This window comes from Hyperolius riggenbachi, chromosome 5, assembly GCF_040937935.1.
Source record: "Hyperolius riggenbachi isolate aHypRig1 chromosome 5, aHypRig1.pri, whole genome shotgun sequence".
Classification (NCBI taxonomy): domain Eukaryota; kingdom Metazoa; phylum Chordata; class Amphibia; order Anura; family Hyperoliidae; genus Hyperolius; species Hyperolius riggenbachi.
In genome coordinates, this window is record NC_090650.1 from 116,459,178 (window position 1) to 116,481,905 (window position 22,728).

A 22,728-nucleotide genomic window follows, 5' to 3' on the forward strand; every position below is an offset into this window, starting at 1 on the left:
AGATAAATGGTGGTTACATGGCAAGCTTGATAATTACAATAGAATCTCTTTATAGTAAACTCCAAGGAACCAGGAAATGTCATATTAATTCCAATATTTGTATAGTGCTTTTTCCCAGGTTGGACTCAAAGCGTTTGTGAGGCAGCAGAGATTTGAACCCAGGTCGCCTATGGCTTCAATTTATAAAGGGCTGTTCATAAAAAAAAAATCAGGCCAGTAAAATTCTGCATTCGGTATTTTAGACTTTTTCTGCCAATTCATAAAGATCTTCACATATGTGGAAGAGGTTCGGTAATTTACCCAAAAAAGACCTGTGCGGTAGAAGAGCAGCATGGAGGCTCTGTTTTGTTATGCTGTTCTTTCACTTCTGTGCAGTGACAGCATTACAATAGTAAAAGGCAGCCCCGGCATCCTTTTAGATGTACGTGTTTGTTCTACTCCCTCTGAATCTGTCTATTAGTCTATATTAACATTTTATTTAATGGCCAGAGTTTAGATGAACTTCCAAGAAACATAAGACAGGCCATGCTTAGATGATTTTCCCGCTTGCTCCTCCGCATCCTCAAACAGGAAACTAAAGGGTTAAATGTCTAAAGGGCTGCAAGAGAAATCTCTTTTGTGCCAGCTCTCTCCTCTGCTGCCTGTGGGGGTAGAGAAACTCTTCCCTGTCTAGAACATATTGGAGCCTATTAGATAGACCTGCAGGAGAGGGAGGCTGTTCCTATTGGCTCTCTGCTTCTGTCAGTCATGGGCTATCACACAAAAGCTGGTTTCTGACACATCAAAGCTGGAGGTAATTACTGAACATGTTACTTGGCTTTACCGCATGTTCTAATCTTTATGAACTGACATTTACTGACACGTGTTGAGGTATTTACCGCACAATTCAGTAATTTCTGCTTGTCATGCAGTAACAGTCTTTATGAATTGACATTTTCCTAAAAGTTTGGTAAAATCAGCAGTTTGCTGCATTATCGCATGCAGTAATGCTTTATGAATTGAAGCCCATGTCAGACGCCGAGCCCTTAAAGGACCACTGTGATGAGAGGGATATGGAGGCTGCCATATTTATTCCCTTATAACCAATACCAGTTGCCTTGCTATCCTGACTCTAATACTTTTAGCCATAGACCCTGAACAAGCATGCAGCAGATCAAGTTTTCCTGACATTATTGTCAGATCTAATAGGATTAGCTGCATTTTTTTCCTGGTGTTATTCAGACACTACTGCAGCCAGATAGATCAGCAGGACAGCCAGGCAACTGGTATTGATTAACAGGAAACAAATATGGCAGCCTCCATATTCCTCTCACTTCAGTTGTCCTTTAACATTACACTATCCAGCCACTACAAGTAGATTACCATATCAGAAGTTTACTATATCAGAATCGGTCATTCATTGTATATTTTTACAGACAGTTGCTGGGACCCGAGAACTGAGTTTACTATATACAGAGGTTTACTATAACAGAGCTTACTACAGTATAATCTTGTTATAGTAAACTCTTATATAGTAAACATTTGGGTATAGTAAACTACCTCTCCAGGGTCCTGGCCAATCTCCATTATAATTCTATGGGAGCAATGCCTGGTATAGTAAACTCAGATATAATAAAAACTTCTGTTATAGTAAACATGTTTTTTGGCCTCTAGGTGACGTGATATAGTAAAAAGTGGGCAGTGCATGTGTCATATGTCAGTGTGAAACTCATGGTAGGCTGGTTGCAAGTGAGTTGATGCCTGATAACCAGGGCCGGATTTACCATAAGGCACTGTAGGCATGTGCCAACAGGCGCCTGCTGATGGAAAGGCAGCTCACTCCTCTCTCCGAGTGCCTTTCTCCCTCCTTCCCTATGCACAGTGCAGAGTCCTGATGAGAGTGTAAATGAGAGGTTACTCACCCAGTCCTCTGCATTCCACTGATGAGACCTCCCTTCAGTAAGGGGCACCTCTAGCTACTTAAAGGGGTTCTGTGTGTGTGTGTGTGTGTGGGGGGGGGGGGGGTTTGCAAATAAAAACGGACACTTACCTGGGGCTTCTATCAGCCCCTTGTAGCAGTAATGTCCCACGCCATCCTCCTCCAATCCGCCGTTCTCTGCCACTGGCCCGGTCTAGCACGGCATGCCACCCAACTACAGCTGTGCGGCAGTGCACCTGCTCGCTCCCGCGCGCGTCATCGGAAGCTTACTGCCTGCGCAGTAAGCCTCCAATGACGCGAGCGGGAGCGCGCATTATTCGTCTTGTTAGACGAATAATTGCCCGGTGCCGGCGGCGGGGAACAGCAGATCGGAGGAGGACAGCGCGGGACATTACTGCTACAGGGGGCTGATAGAAGCCCCAGGTAAGTGTCTGTTTTTATTTGCAACACCCCCCCCCCTACACACACACACACACAGAACCCCTTTAATGCTACCTGGATACCTAATACTTGGGGGCACCTGCAACTTCTTAATACTGAGGACACCTCCGGCTACCTAATAGTAAGGGGCACCTCTAGCTACCTATGATGGGCAAGGGAAGTAAGGGAGAAGTGACTGCTAATCCAGTTAGCACACTTGCTGTGCGGTTTGGCGGGTGTTTGTTGGTTAATGATGGGCGAAGTCTAAGGGTGGCAGGACATATGTGCCTACAGGCTCCTGTGAGGTAAATCCGTGCCTGCTGATAACATTTGTAAGACAAGAAAAATGGCACCAGCGCTGGATATACAGTACTGTACGAATAAGCAGGCTTGAAAAATTAGAATTAATGGGAACATAATCAAAAGAGTATGCAGTGTTAAGGTAGCCATACACTGGTTGATTTGCCATTAGATCGACCAGCTGACAGATCCCTATCTGATCGAATCTGATCAGGGAGGGATCGTATGGCTGCCTTTACTGCAAACAGATTGTGAATCGATTTCAGCCTGAAACCGATCACAATCTGTTGAGCTGCTCCTGCCGCCTGTCCCCCCCCCTATACATTACCTGAAGCTGGCTCCCGGGCGTCTTCTTCGCGCTGCACCGCACCGCTCTGTTCTTGCTCCATCCCGGCGCTTCCTGTGTCACTCCGTGACCAGGAAGTTCAAATAGAGCGCCCTCTATTTGAACTTCCTGGTCACTGCAGTGACACAGGAAGCGCCGGGATGGAGCCGGAACAGAGCGGAACTGGTGATATGCGGTGCAGCGCAGAGAAGACGCCCAGGAGCCAGCGTCAGGTAATGTATACCTGATCGGATCGGCCACCGCTAGCGACGCGCACCCTACCCGCGGGCGATCGAGGGTAATTTCCCGCACGGCGCGATCGACGGACCGATCCGATTTCGTGAGGAAATCGGATCGGCGGGTGCGTTTAGCGCGAACGATTGGCAGCAGATTCGATCCCAGGATCGAATCTGCTGTCGAAACGGCCTCGAATCGGGCCAGTGTATGGCCACCTTTAACCACTTCCACTTTGTAATCACTGATAAAAGTATCCTCACAGTCCTCCCATGGGATTGTACACTCTCTTCCCTTATAAGAGATGACTTGTACACGCTCCCTTTAGTCTGCGGAACACAGTACAGGCTACTTTCACTTGCAATGCAGATCAGGGCGGGTCTACTCACTGCAAAACTGGGAGTGGAGAGTAGAGTGCTAAGTCCTACCTGCGGAGGTATCAGAGCCACTCACTTTACAGATGCAAGTGGCTTATTATGATTGGCTGAATTTTAACAGAGAGACTTCATGATTGGCTCAAGTGTGAGCAGAAAGTCTTGGACACATGCTGCAAGTCCCACCCACTGAGGTATCGGAGCCGCTCACAGGAAGTGAGTGGCTGCCTCTATTCAGTGATGGCTGCAATTTTTAAGGAGCCCTGTGATTTGTCCAGCCTGGCTTTGCAACCCTACGTTATACTTGACCTTGTAGTCCATCAAATGTGCAAGTGCTAGTACTATACCTACAGTGGATAGACAGAGTTGCTCCTTTGCAGCAGAGAATGTACCAGGGCATGCTGGGCTACTTCTAGGACAATTTATGATATAGTAAACCACTTTTTCTGATCCCTTGGAGTTTACTATAACGAGATTATATTGTATATTGAGATTCTACTGTAGTCAGATTTTATACTAGCACCAGTTTTTACAGACATTTTTAAGAAATCTGAGGCACTATACAGGCTTGCTTCATGTATTAAATGTGCAACTATTGTACCAGTTCCTAGAAAAGCACATCTGAATGTACAAACCTGTCACCCTGACATCAATGGTCATAAAGACCTTTTAGAGACGGATACTTCTTGAGATGAGCATGTAGATTAGAATGTAAGCCGAATGGACAGTGGCACAGCTTTCTTTCTGGTGTAGCTGTTATCTGTGTATATATTTGTATAAAGTGCCTTATCATTCATATGTTTTCTGTGTTCTCACTAGTGCATATATTTGTATACAGTGCTCTCAATTGTGTATATAATGCATTATTATTCATGTGTGTGCTGTGTTATTACAATCGATTAACGAAAGAAAAGACTACCAGGATCCACTAGAAGGCTGTAAGATGATAACATTACATTCCTTCTACTGTATCGCTTTTAAACCCAAAGTTTAATTAGAAGATTGGAAGGAATGGAAGGGACTATTCGATCTGAGTATAATGATTTAGGGAAGCATATTTTTTAACTCAAACTAAACCTTGCAAAACATTGTCATTACAAATTCAAAACATAATAAGGCAGATTTATCAGCACAGGTGCACAAAACATTAGAGCAGAAGTGGAGGCATGGTTCATGACAACCAGATGAGACTTTTATTCAAGTCTTCGTTCACAGTGGGATTTGTGTTGTGCTCCCTGTAAAAACAGAAAAGGCGCACCGCACTTTATCCGTGCATTGCATCGCTTACAGTGAAGCATACAGTAAATCAAAAATATGCTTCACTACCAGTGTTAATGCATGCGTTATGTGTAACACACTGCATGTAGTGCATTGGGATATCCAACCGCACTGTTGGATTGTACCACACCAGACGCAATGTGAACATCGCATAGGTTTAACATTGTAATGTGACTGTCCGTGTTACAATGCATCTGTTATGTCGCACTTCACCACCTCACTGTGAACGTAACCTAAATGAAATAAGGGGTCTGATTGGTTTTCTTTGGTTAGATGTTTTACTTTTGCTTCAGTTTTCTTTTTGATTATTCTCTCCCAGCATGCAAATGTACTATTTAAGAAAATGGGTGGAGCCATTCAAATAATTTAATTTATGCCATCTCCACTATGATTTTTATACATTGGCAATAGACAAAATTCCTGAGCATCTCTATGCAAGTAAGAATGCTTTGTGGTGTGAACTGGAGCAATGTCTATATCACTTACTGTATATACGCCTAATTTTTCAGCACAAAAAATTTGCTGAGAAGCTACCACCTCGGATTATATGCGAGTCAGTGGAGCAGAACGGATGGCGGAGCAGGTTTTCTTACTGGCTCCCTGCTGTGTCCGTGACCCCCGTCCCATTCAACACAGTGTGCAGAGTGCGCTGCTCAAGACTACCTGTGTCCCTTGACTCATGGAGCAGAGCGTGCAAACAATGTGTCAGTGGTGCAATGATTGAGAATTCTTCTTGTGTTGCAATCGCTGTGTCTCATATCTATGACACCATCTAGTGCAGGGGTCTCAAACTCAATTTACCTGGGGGCCGCAGGAGGCAAAGTCAGGATGAGGCTGGGCCGCATAAGGGATTTCACAATCAGCAGCTCCCGCCCCTTCAAAATCAAATCCACACTGAAGCAAACTATTTTGCCTATTTTACCTTATAGTTCACTTCAGTGCTCCCATTGCAAGTAATCCGCCGTGTCCCCGCCGCAAAACAAGGGCTGCAGAGCCTCCAAATCGCCCAAGGGGCAATCCACCAGCATTTCCTTGAAGGGGTAGAGCTTTCAGCTTCAGCTCTGCCCCTCCTAACATCAATCGCGGCGCATCGCCGCCTCTGCCCGCCCCTCTCACTCTTCCTTCACAGAGAGGGGCGGGGAGAGGCGGTGATCCATGCGGCGATTGACGTCAGGAGGGGCAGAGCTGAAGCTGAAAGCTCTGCCCCTTCCAGGAAATGCCGGCGGATTGCCCCCCAGGCGATTTGGGGGCTCTGCAGCTCTCATTTAGCTGCGGGGATGCGGCGGATTACTTGGGAGCACTGAAGCGAACTATAAGGAAACTTTTGCAGGCGAGGGCCACAAAATATTGTATCGAGGGCCGCAAATGGCCCGCGGGCCGCGAGTTTGAGACCCCTGATCTAGTGGAACCTTGAGACACAGATGTATCATCTTTGGGGCACATCTGGCTATGGGGAGGGAGGCTGACTTGTACTGGGGGCACATCTGGCTACTGTGGAGGAGACTTATACACGAGTCAATTACTTTACCCTGGTTTCTGAGGGAAAAGTGGGTACCTCGGCTTATATGCTTATATGTGAGTTTATACGGTATTTATTTACAATAGCAGTTCTGGAACTGCATCTGGTATTGAGGCACATAAATTATTTTTTAAGGCCCTGCTGCAGTAATTTGTATCATTTAATGAAGAAATGTGTAGTTATGCTTTAAAGAACAAGTGACACCCATGCTAACCTAGAAATAAAATACACATGTATAAGTAGATAAATACTAGTTCTACTTACATAACAGATGTATTGCACTGCCCACGTTATGATTCCTGTGAATTTTATAAAGGAAAAGCAGAGAATCCTATTCTAGGCAGTTTCCATTTCTGTTACCTTTGACCTCCTGACATAATTTTCTCCCTCACTTTTTTTCTCCTCTTGCTAATTGTGTATTCATTACCCGCCCTCCCAGAGTCTTCAGACACTCCCACTGAGGTCTATACTAGTAAGTGCACTGTCTTATGTCTTTAGAAGGAGAAGGAACTAAAGGGAAGAGGCGGAATATATTATAGATAAAAAGACCCCCAGCATGCAACCATTTGGCAATGGCACTTAAAATGGCCAGTGCTCTTAAGGTATGTGATAACTCCAAAGCATAACAGCAGAAAAAAGTTTTGAATGCAGGATTAGCATCTTTATCACTTAATACACTCAGACCAGTTGCTGTTGAAATTTGATTTTTATGGTGACAATCCCACTTTAAAGTGACACTGAAGCAAAGAAAAAACAACAACTTTTGATATAATGAATTGTATGTGCAGTACGGATAATTAATAGAACATTAGTAGCAAAGAAAATAATCTTGTATTTTTATTTTCAGTTATTTCGTTTTTTTTTTTTTGCATCATTCTCCAATATTTGCAGTTTACAAACTACACTCTGCATTTTAAACTATGAAACAGAGCAGAGCTAATGACCCTTTGAACTTCCCTACAGTTAAATGTTCAGAAAATAGCACTGCAGCAGACTAAAGAACTCAGAGAAGCTCTTTTGCATAGATAAGTGAATTTTCTTAACGCTTCCTGTACTGGAAACAATGAGACTCATATCTGTGCTACTAATGCTCTATTTCTTAGCTGTACTACACATAGTTACATAGTTATTTGGGTTGAAAAAAGACATACATCCAAAGAGTTCAACCAGAGAACAAAGTACAACACCAGCCCGCTCCCTCACATATCCCTGTTGATCCAGAGGAAGGCGAAAAACCCTTACAAGGCATGGTCCAATTAGCCCCAAAAGGGAAAAAAATCCTTCCTGACTCCAGATGGCAATCAGATAAAATCCATGGATCAACATCATTAGGCATTACCTAGTAATTGTAGCCATGGATGTCTTTCAATGCAAGGAAAGCATCTAAGCCCCCTTTAAAAGCAGGTATAGAATTTGCCATAACTACTTCCTGTGGCAATGCATTCCACATCATAATCACTCTTACTGTAAAGAACCCATTCCTAAATAAATGGCTAAAACGTTTTTCCTCCATGCGCAAATCATGTCCTCTAGTCCTTTGAGAAGGCCTAGGGACAAAAAGCTCATCCACCAAGCTTTTATATTGCCCTCATTGTATCATAAGTTTATTTTCACTTCAGATTCCCTTTAAGAAAATATTAAAGATACACTGTAACAAAAATGTCATCCTTTTTTCTACTATCCTACTAGTTCCTAAACCTATTCTAATGTGCTCTGGCTTCCTGCAGCACTTTCTACTATCACCGTCTCTGTAATAAATCAACTTATCTTTCCCCTGTCGGATTTGTCGCTCTGTGTCTGGAAGGCTGCCAACTCTTCAGTGTTGTTGATCTGTTACGCACGCCCCCCCTCCAGGCCCCCTCTATTGACACTCCCATGTGTGTTATTTACATTAGGTAGCCTCTCTGCTCTCTTGTCAGTGAGAGAAGAGAGCTTCCTTTTTACAAGCTGGATAAATCGTCCTCTGAGCTGGCTGGGCTGTCACATACTGAGGAATTACAGACACGGGCAGAGCTGTCTGCAGGAAGAAACAGCCTGACACTTCAGTGGATGATAGCTGCAGAGGGAAAGAAACACACAAATGATCTCTTGAGATTCAAAAGGAAGGCTGTATACAGCCTGCTTGTGTATGGATGTATTTTCTATGTGTGGACATACTGTACATCACCCTACTTCCGGTTTTGGTGGCCATTTTGTTTGTTTATAAACAAACTTGTTAAAACTGTTTTTGACTACTTTTAATGTGTCGGGGAGCGGCGAAATTGTGACAGAGGGGAATAGGAGATGTCCCCTAATGCACTGGTATGTTTACTTTTGAAGCAATTTTAACAATACAGATTCTCTTTAAAGTGAGGATTACCTGCTTTAACTTCCACTTGTGTTTCGGTAGAATACAATTTCCAGTTTACTTTGCCATTCTCGAAGGTCTCACTGTGGGTTCGGACGCTTAAGCTATCCACTCTCAGTCCAACCGATGCACACTCTATCTTCCAGGCAATTCTAGCTGATGAAGTACCTTCCCTGCGAGCTAAATATACCTGAAAACATATAGATAATACATTTAAACACTGCAGATGTACTGTAAACTAAATGACTTAAAATAAAAACAAGAAGACACATTTTTTAGACGCTACATTCAGTTTTTGAAAGTCTTCAAACTGTTCACAGCTGAAACAATACCTTAGTTTGTGATGGTTTTGGCTATCAGTGCGTCTATTAAATCATCTCTAGTTTTCTATTCTCAGTTTAATGTGAGTGACAAGCAATCCGTTCTCCCCCTTCCCTTAATAGAAAAGTGTGTGCCGTCCGACTGAGCTGAAAGTGTATTGTTGCTGACTGGCTGCAGACTGTCAGCCAAAGCTATCATGGATCACTGTTTTGGCCAGCAAAATCTGTGTGTCTGTATATGGCATTAGCTGAACAATAATCTTCCGTAATGGGTGGATTTGAATCGGAATCATAGATGTATTTTAATGGAGATTGTCAAGTTTAACCTGGCTAGGGAAGAATATCATGCTGTCATTAATACTTGCCATTATCAAAGATTTCTAAAAGTCAGAGGGTGAATTTGAAATCTTGTAATGAAAATAAACTGGTTTGCTGCTTGCTAGTAAGTGGAAATAAAAACATCACCTCCTCCATAGATTGTGTATAGTGTAAGTTTAAAGGGCTCTGCCTCTGACACAGGAGACCTAGGATCGAATCTTGAGTCTTCCTGCTCAGTAAGCCAGCACCTTTTCAGTAAGGAGTCCTAACACTGCTACTGCCTATAAACAACCCTGGCGCTTTAAGTCCACCAAGAGAAAAGCCCAATATAATTGTTTTTTGTCTATCTTGTCTCATCACCACTCCAGCCAACAAACTGTGTTTCCTGGAGTTCACCAGCAAACAAGTAATCTATATTTATGAGCTTTAAACAAGTAGATCCTTGCCAGTCAGCCCCAGCAATGTCATAAGGTATACCTCTTTTTTGTATTATAACAAAACTCCTATAAAATGGGTTTTTAAAGGAGTGCCTAAGCATATGATGATAAATAAAGTACATGGTCCAAGATTACCTTCAGTTAAAAAAAACTGTTTGTGAAAAATAAATTCATCCATGAGCTATACTCAGGAAGGCAATATGTAAATTACTACTGTTGCTATGAGCACCAAGAGGAGATTTCTTTCTTATGACCTTTTGGGCCCAATCTAATTAACTTTTTCCTTCAAGTTTTCTCCTAGGTGATATTTTCACACAATATGAAATTAAATTTTAAGCCACCAGAAAGCAGGACAATATTTTTTAACAGTACTTTTTCCAGCTACTGTGTGGTACTTCTTCAATTGGTGAGTACTGAAAAGTTATATTAACCACTTCAGCCTGCAGGTGTTTTCACCTTCAGGATAGAAGCAATTTTCCCCTGTCAGCGCTCCTTCCATTCATTCGCCAATATCTTTATCACTACTCATCACACGTAAATGATCTATATCCCTTTTTTTCACCACAAATTAAGCTTTTCGTGGGCGATACTTGTTTTCAGTAATTACAGTACTTTATTTTCCATGCATTTTATAAGTAAATACACAACAAAAAAATACACTATTTCTCCAATTCCATCCCCTATAGTTTTAAAATTAGCAATGCTACTATAAATAAAACTCACCCATTTTATCTGCCCATTAGTCTCAGTTAAGACAACATTTAAATTACTGCATATACTTGAGTATGAGCCGAGATTTTGGGACCGAAAAATTGTCCCAAAAGTTTGAGTCTGAACTTAGTGCCAGGGGAATTCTGCCGGCGAGGAACGGTGAGTGAAAAGCTCCCGCTCCTGCTAGTCACCGATCAACGTGTGCTAATGGGGGACAGAGAGCAGGCATATACTTTTCTGCTCCGCTCTGCTGGCGAGGACGGGTGAGTGAAGGCTCCTGCTCCCACTGTGCACCACGCAGCCTATGCCAATGAGGGGGATGAAGTTTGGAGACATGGGGATCCATCACATCAGTTGTGGTGCATTCGGCCGGCATAATTAACAAATTACCCGCACAAGCTGACTGGCGTGTGATAGAGGAGACACTTGGGGGGGGGGGGGGGGGGGGCAAAACTGGCACTATGTTATGACTGGGGAACCAGCATGTTCCTTCCAGTGTTTCCAGTGTTTCTACTTCCTGATGCATTAAAGCAGATATATTGTTAACAACCAGTGCTTGCAAATTAGCTTATCTGCCATCTCTGCCATGGAAGTCAGATGACCCAGGGAACAGATCAACTTACAATTTGTGATTAGACACTAATGATGGGGAATTAAAAAGGCTAAACTCTCTGAATACATACAGGGTGCATTTCTCTGTTTTCCTTCTGTCCGATGCAAGAGGGCAGGTCCACTTTAACTAGCAATAGGGGATGCAGAGGCTGAGACCGAATTGGGCCCCCTGGACCAGTCCTTCATCCATCTTGTTAGCTTTTAGTTGATGCTAAGCTGGCAATGAACAACCCTATATGTGCATTGCATAGTGCTAATCCTTAAACTGTTTCCCTACTCGGATTACACCTTATTATAGCTGCTGCATTTCCTACCCCGGGCTTATACTCGGGACACTAATTTTTTCCTCTTTTTTTAAGGTAAAAGTTGGGGGGTCGGCTTATACTTGGGTCAGCTTATACTCAAGTATATTTATTTATTTATTGTATTTATAAAGCGCCAACATATTACGCAGTGCTGGGCATTAGTTTAGGTTACATACAATATTTATGGGTGACATACAGCAATATGACAAATCAGGAATACAAGAAAAACCAGATCACGCAGCACAGTATGACTACAAGGTAATGCTTAGTCAGTCACTAGATAGGAGCATGGAGATTAGGCAAGTTAGGTTCACTCAAATGCATATCATGGGTGCACAGTAATAGAGGTGCATGATCAGGTAGGACACAAAAGGAGGAGGACCCTGCCCAAAGGATTACAATCTAGAGGGAGAGGTAGGGACAAGAAAAGTAGGGGACCATAGTAAGGTAGGGGACCATAGTTCAGCTGCGGGTTTAGAGCACTTGTGAGGGGTGGTAGGCCAGAGTGAAACAGTGAGTTTTGAGGGCCTTCTTGAAGATGTTGAAAGAGGGGGCTGCCCTATTGGGTGGAGGTAGGGAGTTCCATAGTGTTGGCGCAGCTCTTAAGAAATTCTAGAAGCGTGCATGGGGCTGGGTGATGCGGGGGCGGGGGGGTGTCAGGTGAAGTTCATTCGAGGAGCGGAGTCAGTAGCTAGGTGTGTACCTCTGAGTAATATCGGAAATGTAGGTTGGACAGACTCTGGACAGATTTGTAGGTCAGACACAGTATCTTGAATCTGATTCTGGACTGGATAGAAAGCCAGTGGAGGGATTCACGGAGGGGTGCCGCCATGGTGGAGCGGTGGGAGGAGTGGATAATTCTGGCTGCCGCATTCATGATGGACTGCAGTGGGGCTATTCGGGTCATAGGGAGATCAGACAGAAGGGCATTGCAGTAGTCAAGGCGGGAAGTTATGAAAGCATGGATGAGGAGTTTGGGGGTGGCAGAGGTCGGGAAAGGGCAGATCTTGCAGATGTTACGAAGGTGGAAGTTGCAGGACTTTGTGAAGTTTTGGATGTGGGGAGTGAAGGAGAGTGTGGAGTCCAGGGTGACACGCAGACAGCGGACTTGAGAGGTAGGGCGAATGGTAGTGTGGTTAACAGTGACATGCACATCTGGGAGGTTCAGGGATGGCCGGGGTGGGAAGATCATAAATTCCGTTTTGTTTAGATTTAGTTTCAGGAACCTAGAGGACATCCAAGAGGAGATGGCTGATAGGCAGGAGGAGACCTTTTCCATTGTAGTGGGGGATATGTCAGGGGTGTGGAGGTAGATCTGGGTGTCATCAGCATACAGATGATAGTTAAAACCCATGGAGGAGACAACCTTGCCAATGGAGGATGTATATAGGGAGAACAGTAGGGGGCCAAGGACCGAGCCTTGGGGGACTCCCACCCAGAGGTAATTACGATGTAATTATACAATGTATAGTGTCAATATTTTATGTGGAAGTAAAGGTGTATTTTTTCTGTTTTGGTTTTTATTTGCGTCCCATCAATTGTAAGCCCTCATGTACTAAAATAACAGTAATATACCATCATGACATACATATTAAAAAAAGCTGAGTGCCTAACGCAGCTATTTATGGATTTTTTTTTACAGTTTTTTGTTATCATCTGTTTGCTTGGTAACTGGGGTTTGGGTGGGAGAGGGCTTTGGAAAGGATTCATTATATATATATATATTTTTTTTTTTATTAAAAAAAAAAATCTATGGTGTGTGTAATTTAACTTTTAGTTAGAAACACTCCCTGGTTTACCAGAAAGTGTTTCGGGTTTTTTTTTTAACGTTCATTCATTTTCTTTCTTATGAATGGACATGGCCCCTGATCGGGGTCATGATTATTCATTACAGGCACTGCGATTGGTTCAGGGAACCCTCGCTTCCCTTCCCCAACCGCCGACACGGAAATACTGTCGGACACGTGCGCATGCGCGTGCACCCGCCTCTTAAACACTCGACGACAATACTCATCCAGTTAACCTTGAGCGGCGCCTACCTGGATGAGAATACTCAGCCAGATAGGCTTAAGTGGTTAAACAGAAGATGAAAAATGTAATCCTAGGAGAAACTTAGGAGAAAAGTGAATTGGATTGGGCCATATATGTCTTGTACTTGGTCCTTTAAGGTTGGATTCACAAAATTGTGTGCGTTTCCGAATGTGCAAAATGCATTTGCCACACATCTAATGAAATGCAACAAAAAAAATCACACTTCTGCTAAAATGTGTGATTCCCATTGACTTTCATTATCTTCATAAAAAAAATGCAGAACAAAATGCAATTGATCACGAACAGTGTCTGGAAAAACACAGCCGAAAACTGCATCGATAAGTGTGGACCCTCCATAAATTACACTTTATATAAATCAACAGGGCATGTCATTATGGACATATTGCAGTATTATTTTTAGTAACATTTTCATAAACTTTCTTGCTATGGATAAAAACAGTTCCTGACATATTTCTATTTCCTGTGACTGTCATAGCTCAGGAACAGGAGGAAAAGCTGGAGATAGAGTGGGATAGGAGTGATAGTAATTTCATTTATTTGCTGTCATGAGACAAACACAGAGAGAATGTACAGAATTGTCTTGAATAAAATACACTGCTGGAACAAGCTAAAAATAAAAGAATTTAGTGGTGTCAGCTGTGTATTTGCAGCTACCTGGCACCTCTAGGGACCATGGCAAGTGTAGTCCTGTATATAAAAGGCAGCATCAATTACTCCCAGTAGCCTCACTGCTAGGAAGGTGCTGTGGGACTAGAATAATTAAGTCATTAGGTTATCAAACACTGTTACTGTATCTGCAAGCTTTATTAAGAGAAACCAGTGTAGGGACAGGAATGTGAATTGAGGAGCCTGGAGTTCTTTAATTCTTCAACCCCAATCACTGGAGCGATTGAAAGTTAGGATATGTTTATAAAAAGGGAAAACAGGCTGTTTGTAAAAAAAAACAAAAAAAAAAAACAGATAGTTCTTCAGAAATAATAGAAATTGCCACAATTATAAACGTTGTTGATCAGCTGAAAGCAACACCACTCTTGAAAAAGCCCCCTAAGGGCTTGTTTCCACTTCACGCAGATTGGATGCAGAAAAACTGACTCCAATGAATGCCTATGGGAAAATCTGCATCAGTATATTGCAGCGCGTTTCAGGAGACCAAGTCCTCCTTTCATCAGGCTCTTTGACTTGGTCTCCTGAAACGCTTTGCAATATACTTTAATAAACCTCAATCAACACTTTACAGCAGTCGCTGTTTCTTCTTTCCTACACGCATTGCTGCATTACAATTAGACCACCACTCCAACTGCCCATTAACTGCCTGTGCAAGACTCACGGAGCAGTGTGGAGCTTTGCTTTTAGATTCCTCACTCCTGGAGCTGATGCTTTGAAATCCACCACAATCTGTTTGTGCAACCGCATATAGCAGACTCGCACACAGACAGGGTGTACAACTTCAGAGCCGCTTGTTGCCTGCCAACAACCATCCGAGTGAAGGAGGAATCCAGCTGCCTTTGTGCCTGATCCCTGGCTAGAGGGATAAAAGCCTACAAGCTGGCTACTCCTGTACAGGTTCACCAGCAACTTCTAGAGGTGAGATTATTCTGAATTCACCCAATCTACTGCTGTACTGTTCCCCTAAGTGCGCACTGTCTCTTCATGTCTCAAACACAGATACTTTTGCCACCAAGGTGGATACCAAGAGCAGCACCTTTATCCTCCCCCTCTTCCACCCTGCCATGCTGATCACTCCTTCTGTTTGCCGGAAGTAAACCGCCTGCTTCTTCACCCATGTGCAGAGCGCATTATCATAAACTAGTACAGCCTTTTTATGAATCACTGGTCAGCAGGTAGCCACTATATAATGTAGTATCTTGGCTAGCCTCCCCTGGTATCCAACATGCACTTTGTTTATCAAACAACTAACATTGTCCCCCATTTATTCCTCTGTCACATCACGGATCTCTATTTAGCAGGCAGCCACCCTCTCTAGGGTTGTGAGGTCTCAGCTTTCCTCCTCTGGTGGTCTGCATACACAATGAATGAGATTCATGGACCTATCTGCACTGGCCCGTGTTGTCTGCTATATCAAGGATAGTTTAGTTATGGAATGTCTCCGGATTGAGTAGTGTGCTAAGTTACCAAGCCTCAGTAATGTTTTATACTTTATTAATATTTACGATCTGTAATCACTTTTTGTACTACTAAAGTACATTTTTTTCTTACTATAAGACACACCAAAGTTTAGAGGACAAAAACCAGGGAGAACAATATATACTAAACCTGGTGCGTCCATGGCGCAGGAGTGTCTTGTGGAGCTTCTCCACCCGAGCTGTCTGCATCTAAGCTACACTGCCCAGCTACACTAACCCCTGCTGCCCCCTAGCTACACTAACTAACCTACACTAAGTCCTGTGTCCCTTCCTGGTTTACTTGTGCTCTTACTGGTATCCCCAATTTATATACCACCGTTACACACTATGCTCCTCTGTACATATCCGCATGTATCTGCCCCGCACAGCTGTCTCTACCAGGCATCTTACAGCATGTGCAGCAGCCAATTTTCTGCTCTCACAGACAATTCTGAAGCTCCCATGGCATTGTGTCACCTGTATCCCCCTGCTGCTGCTGCTGCTGTATGTAGTCCAACGAAAAGACCACTTAGGCATGTGGGCACCGCTCATTAACTAGTAGCCCGACCGCGTCACGCCGATGGGCGTGGCGGCAGCCCCAGGACTGCCTAACGACGATCAGCGTAAAGTCCTGGGGCTCTGTTTTGCAGGAGATTGCGTGCAGGCTGCGCGCGCATCTCCTGCTTAGTGGGCGGAGCCTCTGTCTAATTCCATTGTACAGCACTGCGATCTGCAGCAGCGCTGTACTGGGGACAGCCGTGTCCCCTCCTGAGGCTGAAGCCTATGACAGCTGATCACGGGGATTGGCTGGCAGAGGGAGGGGGGTTTATAATAATGATAAAAAAACACCTTTTTAAAAAAAAAACTAACACAAAAATAAACAAGCAAACATCTGCTGCAGTGGCCCATTTTACATAAAGTGGCCTGGTCATTGGGAGGGGGGGGTGTTAACACTGTTGTCCTCAAGTGGTTAATGGCACACATTACAAACTTTCCTTATGGATTACCGCTATCTGCATACCACGCAGTCATTAAAGAGACTCTGTAACGACAAAAAGATCCCCTGGGGGGTACTCACCTCGGGTGGGGGAAGCCTCAGGATCCTAATGAGGCTTCCCACGCCGTCCTCTGTCCCATGGAGGTCTCGCTGCAGCCCTCCGAACAGCCGGCGACTGTGCCGACTGTTCAATTCAATATTTACCTTTGCAGGCTCCAGCGGGGGCGCTGTGGCTGCTTTCGCTCCGAAGGAGGCGGAAATACCCGACTGAGATCGGGTATTTCCGCCTTCTTCGGAGCGAAAGCAGCCAGAGCGCCTGCGCAGGAGCCTGCAAAGGTAAATATTACGTCACCGCTGTACGGAGGGCTACAGCGAGACCCCCGAGGGACGGCAGACGGCGTGGGAAGCCTCATTAGGATCCTGAGGCTTCCCCCATCCGAGGTGAGTACCCCCCAGGGGACGTTTTAACGTTACAGATTCTCTTTAAGAAGAAAGCAGATAACAGCCTGCAACTACCTAGGATAGTAGTTCAGCAGAAGAGGAACCTCCATGTCATTAAAGCAGCTACCTCATGCTCCATATCCAGGCTGCTCCCCCATCCAATGCTCCAAGATCCCCTCGCCTACCTGTGAGTGTGGGTAGCATCCCGCCAGTATCCCCCTGCTGCTAAACCAAATTTCCAGCATCCCTGCTCAGAGCCCGGGACAGAGAGGCCACCATGCGGTTTCCGGCCCTCTCACTGCCGTGACCACGGCACAAAGGCGTCGTCGGGTCAGGTCAGGCACCGACAGGGCACCAGGATGGAGGATGGAGATAATTCCCACGCGGAAGACAGAGGAGGGAACTTGGAGAAGTGGCCGGCTAACAGCATTCATCGTTCGTAACCTGGGGCAGAGAGGCCACCATGCTGTTTCCGGCAAGGTCACGCAGCGTGAGGGCACCAGGATGGAGCATATCGCCTGCTCAGAGGATGGAGGAGGGGACTTATAGCGTGCGCACGGTTGGCTAATAGCATCCCCAGCTTGGAGCCTTGGGCAGAAAATCATCCACACAGAGGAGGAGACTTACAGCGCATGGTGGGTAACAGCAATGCTCACTTGGAGCCTGGGGCATCATATCACCCACATGGAGGAGGGGACTTGCAGCGTTCAGCCAGCAGATTCGTAAGGCTTCCACTGGCCACTCTGCAATCTAATTGTTATAGTTCAAAAGTGTATATTCGGACTATAAGACGCACTGACTCCCCCCAATTTTGGGGGAGAAAGTGTGCGTCTTATGGACCGAAAAACACAGTAGTTTTGTTTTTAGATAATATTTTCAATTTTAAGCTTGTTGAACATGCAATTAGGTGGAGATAAAGTAAAAGTTTTAATAATAAAGGACAAGTAGCGTCCCAATCTGGTTGTATTTAATTTTCTCCTTGCCTTATATAGTATAATTGTTAATAGGGGGACGTTCACTGCTGATTGGTTTAAGTTCCTTAACCTCAAAACTCAAAATCTGCTGCTTTTGATTACAAGTTATTATAAATAAAAAGTAACTGAAGTAGTAAAGTAGCAGACTGTATATTTACCATTTTCCAGTCATTCTCTACTTTCCTAAACATGGACTCATTTATCCAGACTCCATTTTCCCAACCAGCTATAATCTCATTGCCATTGGAAACTCTTGTGTACTGGTCTTCAACTATGTTATAATGCAGGTGGAACCGTTTGTCAGCTTTTTCCTTTATAGTTGGGACAAATACCACACTCTGAACCTATTTCCAAGACAAAAAATAAATAGTACATGTCACAGATGTTTACATCTCTATAAAATGCAGACGTGATGCTGGAAAATTTTATTTTGATACTATTTTTTTATTAAATTAAAGGACCACTACAGAGAAAAAATTAAGCAGTGAAAATCAGACAGAACTGATAGGTTTGCACAAAGTGCTGTGCCTGGCCTACAAATCAGTGCACATGACCTGCTCAACCTACAACTCTGACCTTGTCCTCGGGCACATTCCCGCCTTCCCCCTCCGATCCTCCAATGGCCTGCGCCTGTCAGCTCCGAGCACTTCCCACTCCCATGCATGATTGCAAGACTTCTTTACAGCTGCCCCCATTCTCTGGCACTTGCTCCCACCAGCCATCAGGGCCGCCCCCTCCTTTACTTCCTTTAAGAGACAACTGAAGTGAGAAGTATATGCAGGCTGCCATATTTATTTCCTTTTAAACAATACTAGTTGCCTGGCAGTTCTGCTGGTCTATTTGGCTGCAGTAGTGTCTGAATAACACCAGAAACAAGCATGCAGTTAATCTTGTCAGATCTGACAATAATGTCAGAAACACCTGATCTACATATCTCCACATCAGTGCCTTTAATATGCTCTGCTGAGCACCTGCTCAACAAATGCATTTACTTTTCCTCTACCCCCACCCTTTAGATTGTAAGCCTATGGCAGGGCCCTTCCCCTTGTGTTCCTAGCTTGATCATGCACTCTGTGGGCAACCAGCTCACGACCTTGAATGGACTTGACCTTTTTACCAAGGACACTGACCCCTGTTGCATGATCTGATTTATTGCATTGTTATTGATCTTGTTTATTGTGCATTGGTTCTTTATCTATTGTACAGCACTGCATAATATAATGGCACATTATAAATATAATAAATAAAATAAATGAATTAGAACCATACACATAAATGTATGAAGTACTTAGCTAACTGCAATAAAATGTGAGATCACTAGCTGTAATATGCCATAGGCATATTTCTTATCTAATGCCAGACTTAATAAAATTACCAACTGTCACAATATTGCGTACTCTTATCTAAGAGAGTTTATACTGTACATGTGTATGGGTACTGCACTGCTTTATTTACATGCTAGAGAGATATAAAGGTTGAATTTTGAAAATATAAGTGGATTGCACCACCATAGGTAATCTACTGTAATGTTCATGACCGGTCTGCACAGCATGGAGCGATCATATACAAATCATACTTAATATTTTATGCTGTAATCCAATAAATCCACAGTTTTTGCACAGGCAGCTGGATAAAAATAATTTTGGTGACTGATTGAACAACAGTTTCCCCGAAGCAACAATGTACACAACAACATATAGCTTTGATTGAGCACATGCAACTGTATAACTGTGTGATTAATTGCTGCTTAACAGTTCTGTGTAATGCGTACCAGGCTATGAAATGAATTGTGCGTTTTAGCAGATAACACAAAGTAACAGGCGCTTGGAAAAGTAACATCAATGTGGAATTTAGATAAAATACAAAAATACTTTTAGTAATTGCAGCACTGCAAAGAATAATCTTAGTCACAAAATGTACGTTGATTAATAAAACATTTAAACCACCTGGTCAATATTGTGTAGTTCCCCACTCTGTCACCAAAACCTCCAGACCATTGAACCAGAGACACCATAAGACTTTTCTGTTCTGTGGTATCTGACACCAAAATGTTAACAGTGGGACGATTTAAAGGGATACTGAAGTGAGGAAACTCACTTTAGGTTTAATGCATACCCAAATGGAGGGAAGGCTGGATACCATAGATCTGTAACGTCGTTCCTGGGCCATGCCCGGTTGAAGTTATTCGACCTGCTAGATTGAATAGCTCTTCTGTACTTCTCGGGCAGCCTTCTGAACTACTTACTTCCCCGAGTAGATCCAAAGACGAGCACAGCTGTACTGCGCACGTGCAAGTCTGTGTTCACAAATACGCAGTACAGATGTGCTCATCTTCAGAACTAATCGGGGACGCCAGTAGTCCACAATAGAAAGAGCGCACACAAAAAAAATGAAGCCCAAACCTGCACCCCAGGACCGTTAGGGCCAACAGTCAAAAAGTCCAAAAAGGTTGACACCACCAAAGTAATACAGCTCAATTACTTTTTATTAAAGCATTAAAAAAGTAGACTGAAGCAGCTTCAGTCTACTTTGTTGATGCTTTGATAAAAAGTAATTGAGCTATATTACTTCGGTGGTGCCGACCTTTTGAACTTTTTAGTAGTTCCAAAGTCTGTCTGTGGAGTGCCGAAGACCTAGCAACTCAAATAACTTCAACTGGAGACAGCAAAGGAAGGATGGAACAGACCTTTCCTCTACTTAGGTATGTTTCAAACCTGAAGTGAATTTCCTCACTTCAGGTTTGCTTTAAAGAGAATCTGAACTCTAAAATTCTTCCAATAAAAAGTATACCATTCTATTTATTATATTCTCCTGGGCCCCTCTTTGCTGTTTCTGCCACTCCCTGCTGTAATTGCCAGTTTTAGGCAGTGTTTACAAGCAAACAACATGGCTGCTAACCAGCATGTGATTGGCTGAGAGAAGCTCAGTCTGTGGCTTATACATAGCCTGGAGGAGGCGTGGAGAGGGTGTGTATAACTTCTACCTATCACAGCAGAGCAGCACATTTCTGCCTGAGCCGACAAAGGAAAGAAGATTAGATTATACAACAGAGGTAATACAGCCACTGTGCAACTAGGAAAGGCTGCAGTAAGACAGACCACATTAGAACAGGTATATGAACTTATAGGTTAGAAGAAATAAGGCTGAACATTTTGGTACAGAGTCTCTTTAAAGCCCAATTATTTATCTTTGTTTTTAATAGTCTAGAAAGCTGTTTTTTTTAGTTTATTTTATTGTTTGTCTCCTTTTGGAGAAATATCTCCTTACTTCCTGTCCTTGGAACCTCCAGTGAGTTTGTGCTTTTTAAGCTAGGTCCACACTATGCTGGATTGCAGATTCAGATCTGATGTACGTTTTTTTAACTTGTCCGCGTTCCTCTTAGGTGAGTATCTAATCTTTTTGAGGTTACAGTTGTCCTTTAAGACTATGTCCTGGATAACACTGGGACGTCACGTGATGTAACAACCTCTTCCATTATACCTTAAACTAAAGTTATGGCTGGAGCAGTTAAGTCTTGCAAATCACATCACTTTTCTATCAATGTATTGTCCATACATGAGTCTGTACTTGTAGTGAAGTACTGGTAATTAGTATTATTAATAAAAAAAACTCTGCTTTGAAGTAGAAAAATAGATGGTACCTTTGCACCAGCTTCTCCTCGGGCCTCTCTCCAAATCTGTGATCCAGAAATTCTACCTCCAAACTCGCCGGGCTTTGCTGGCTTCGGAGACATAAATTCTACTATTTCTACAATCAGCCTTCCAAGAAGCTCCTTCTTTCTTTGTTCTGGTAAGGTTTGCTGCCTCTACAGTTTAAGAAAAAAGAATATATTTTTTTTATCTAAAACCACTTCAACAATAATGTATGCTTACAACAAGTCAGCCCATTGGCTACAGGACAAGTAAATATGCTTTGTGACACAAAAAACAAACAAAAAACAAAACAATATGGGTGGCTATGCAGGCAGAGAAAAGGGGATAGGACTGCACCACAACTTAGTTCCGCGGGATTCAATCTTGGGTACTCTGGATGGAGTAGTGCAATTTACATACATTTACAAATACTGCGGCTGCTAGTGTAAAACCTTTATAATCTAAGGTCTTTGGCCCTTATTCAATTAACTTTTTCTCCCAGGAGATCATTTTTTTATCTTCTGTTTAACCACTTCACCACTGAGGGTTACATATCTGCCTTGGCAACCCCATCAGGCGAAGTGGTAACGGACACTTCCAATGTTCTTGGGGAGCTGCACCGCTTTCACTCCAACTTGTACTCCTCTAGAGTTGCGTATTCAAAAGCAGAGCTGACTCATTATTTGGAATACATTCCTCTATTGCAGCTAAGTGATAATAACAGAGCTATATTAGAAGCGCCTATTATGCTAGATGAGATTGAAATGGCAGTAGCCTCGTTTCCAAACGGTAAAGCCCCAGGAGGTGATGGACTCCCCATAGAAATCTACAAAAGATTCCCCGAATCCCTCCTACCCAAATTACTTCAGGCATTTAATGGCAGTTATGATAAAGAATCCCTTCCCTCATCAATGTCAGAGGCAATCATTATACTAATACCGAAACCCGGAAAGGATACACTCCTAGCGGAATCATACAGACCTATCTCGCTTTTAACGTCCGATGTAAAAATATTGGCAAAAGTCTTGGCAATGCGACTAGCAAAAGTAATTACTAGTATTATTAAACCAGGTTTCATACCATCCAAATCA

The 22,728-nt window shown here is 43.4% G+C and overlaps 1 protein-coding gene across 1 annotated transcript in view; it reads right to left on the reverse strand.

Annotated features, from left to right (window-relative positions):
- NGLY1 (N-glycanase 1) overlaps window positions 1-22,728 on the reverse strand; it is a 68,757-nt gene that overhangs the window by 3,777 nt on the left and 42,252 nt on the right. The window contains exons 9-11 of the mRNA XM_068236178.1: window positions 21,646-21,810; window positions 18,164-18,349; window positions 8,728-8,905 (exon numbers count right to left, since the gene is read on the reverse strand). Coding sequence (XP_068092279.1) covers window positions 8,728-8,905; window positions 18,164-18,349; window positions 21,646-21,810 — 529 coding nt within the window. The remainder of the gene's footprint in view (window positions 1-8,727; window positions 8,906-18,163; window positions 18,350-21,645; window positions 21,811-22,728) is intronic.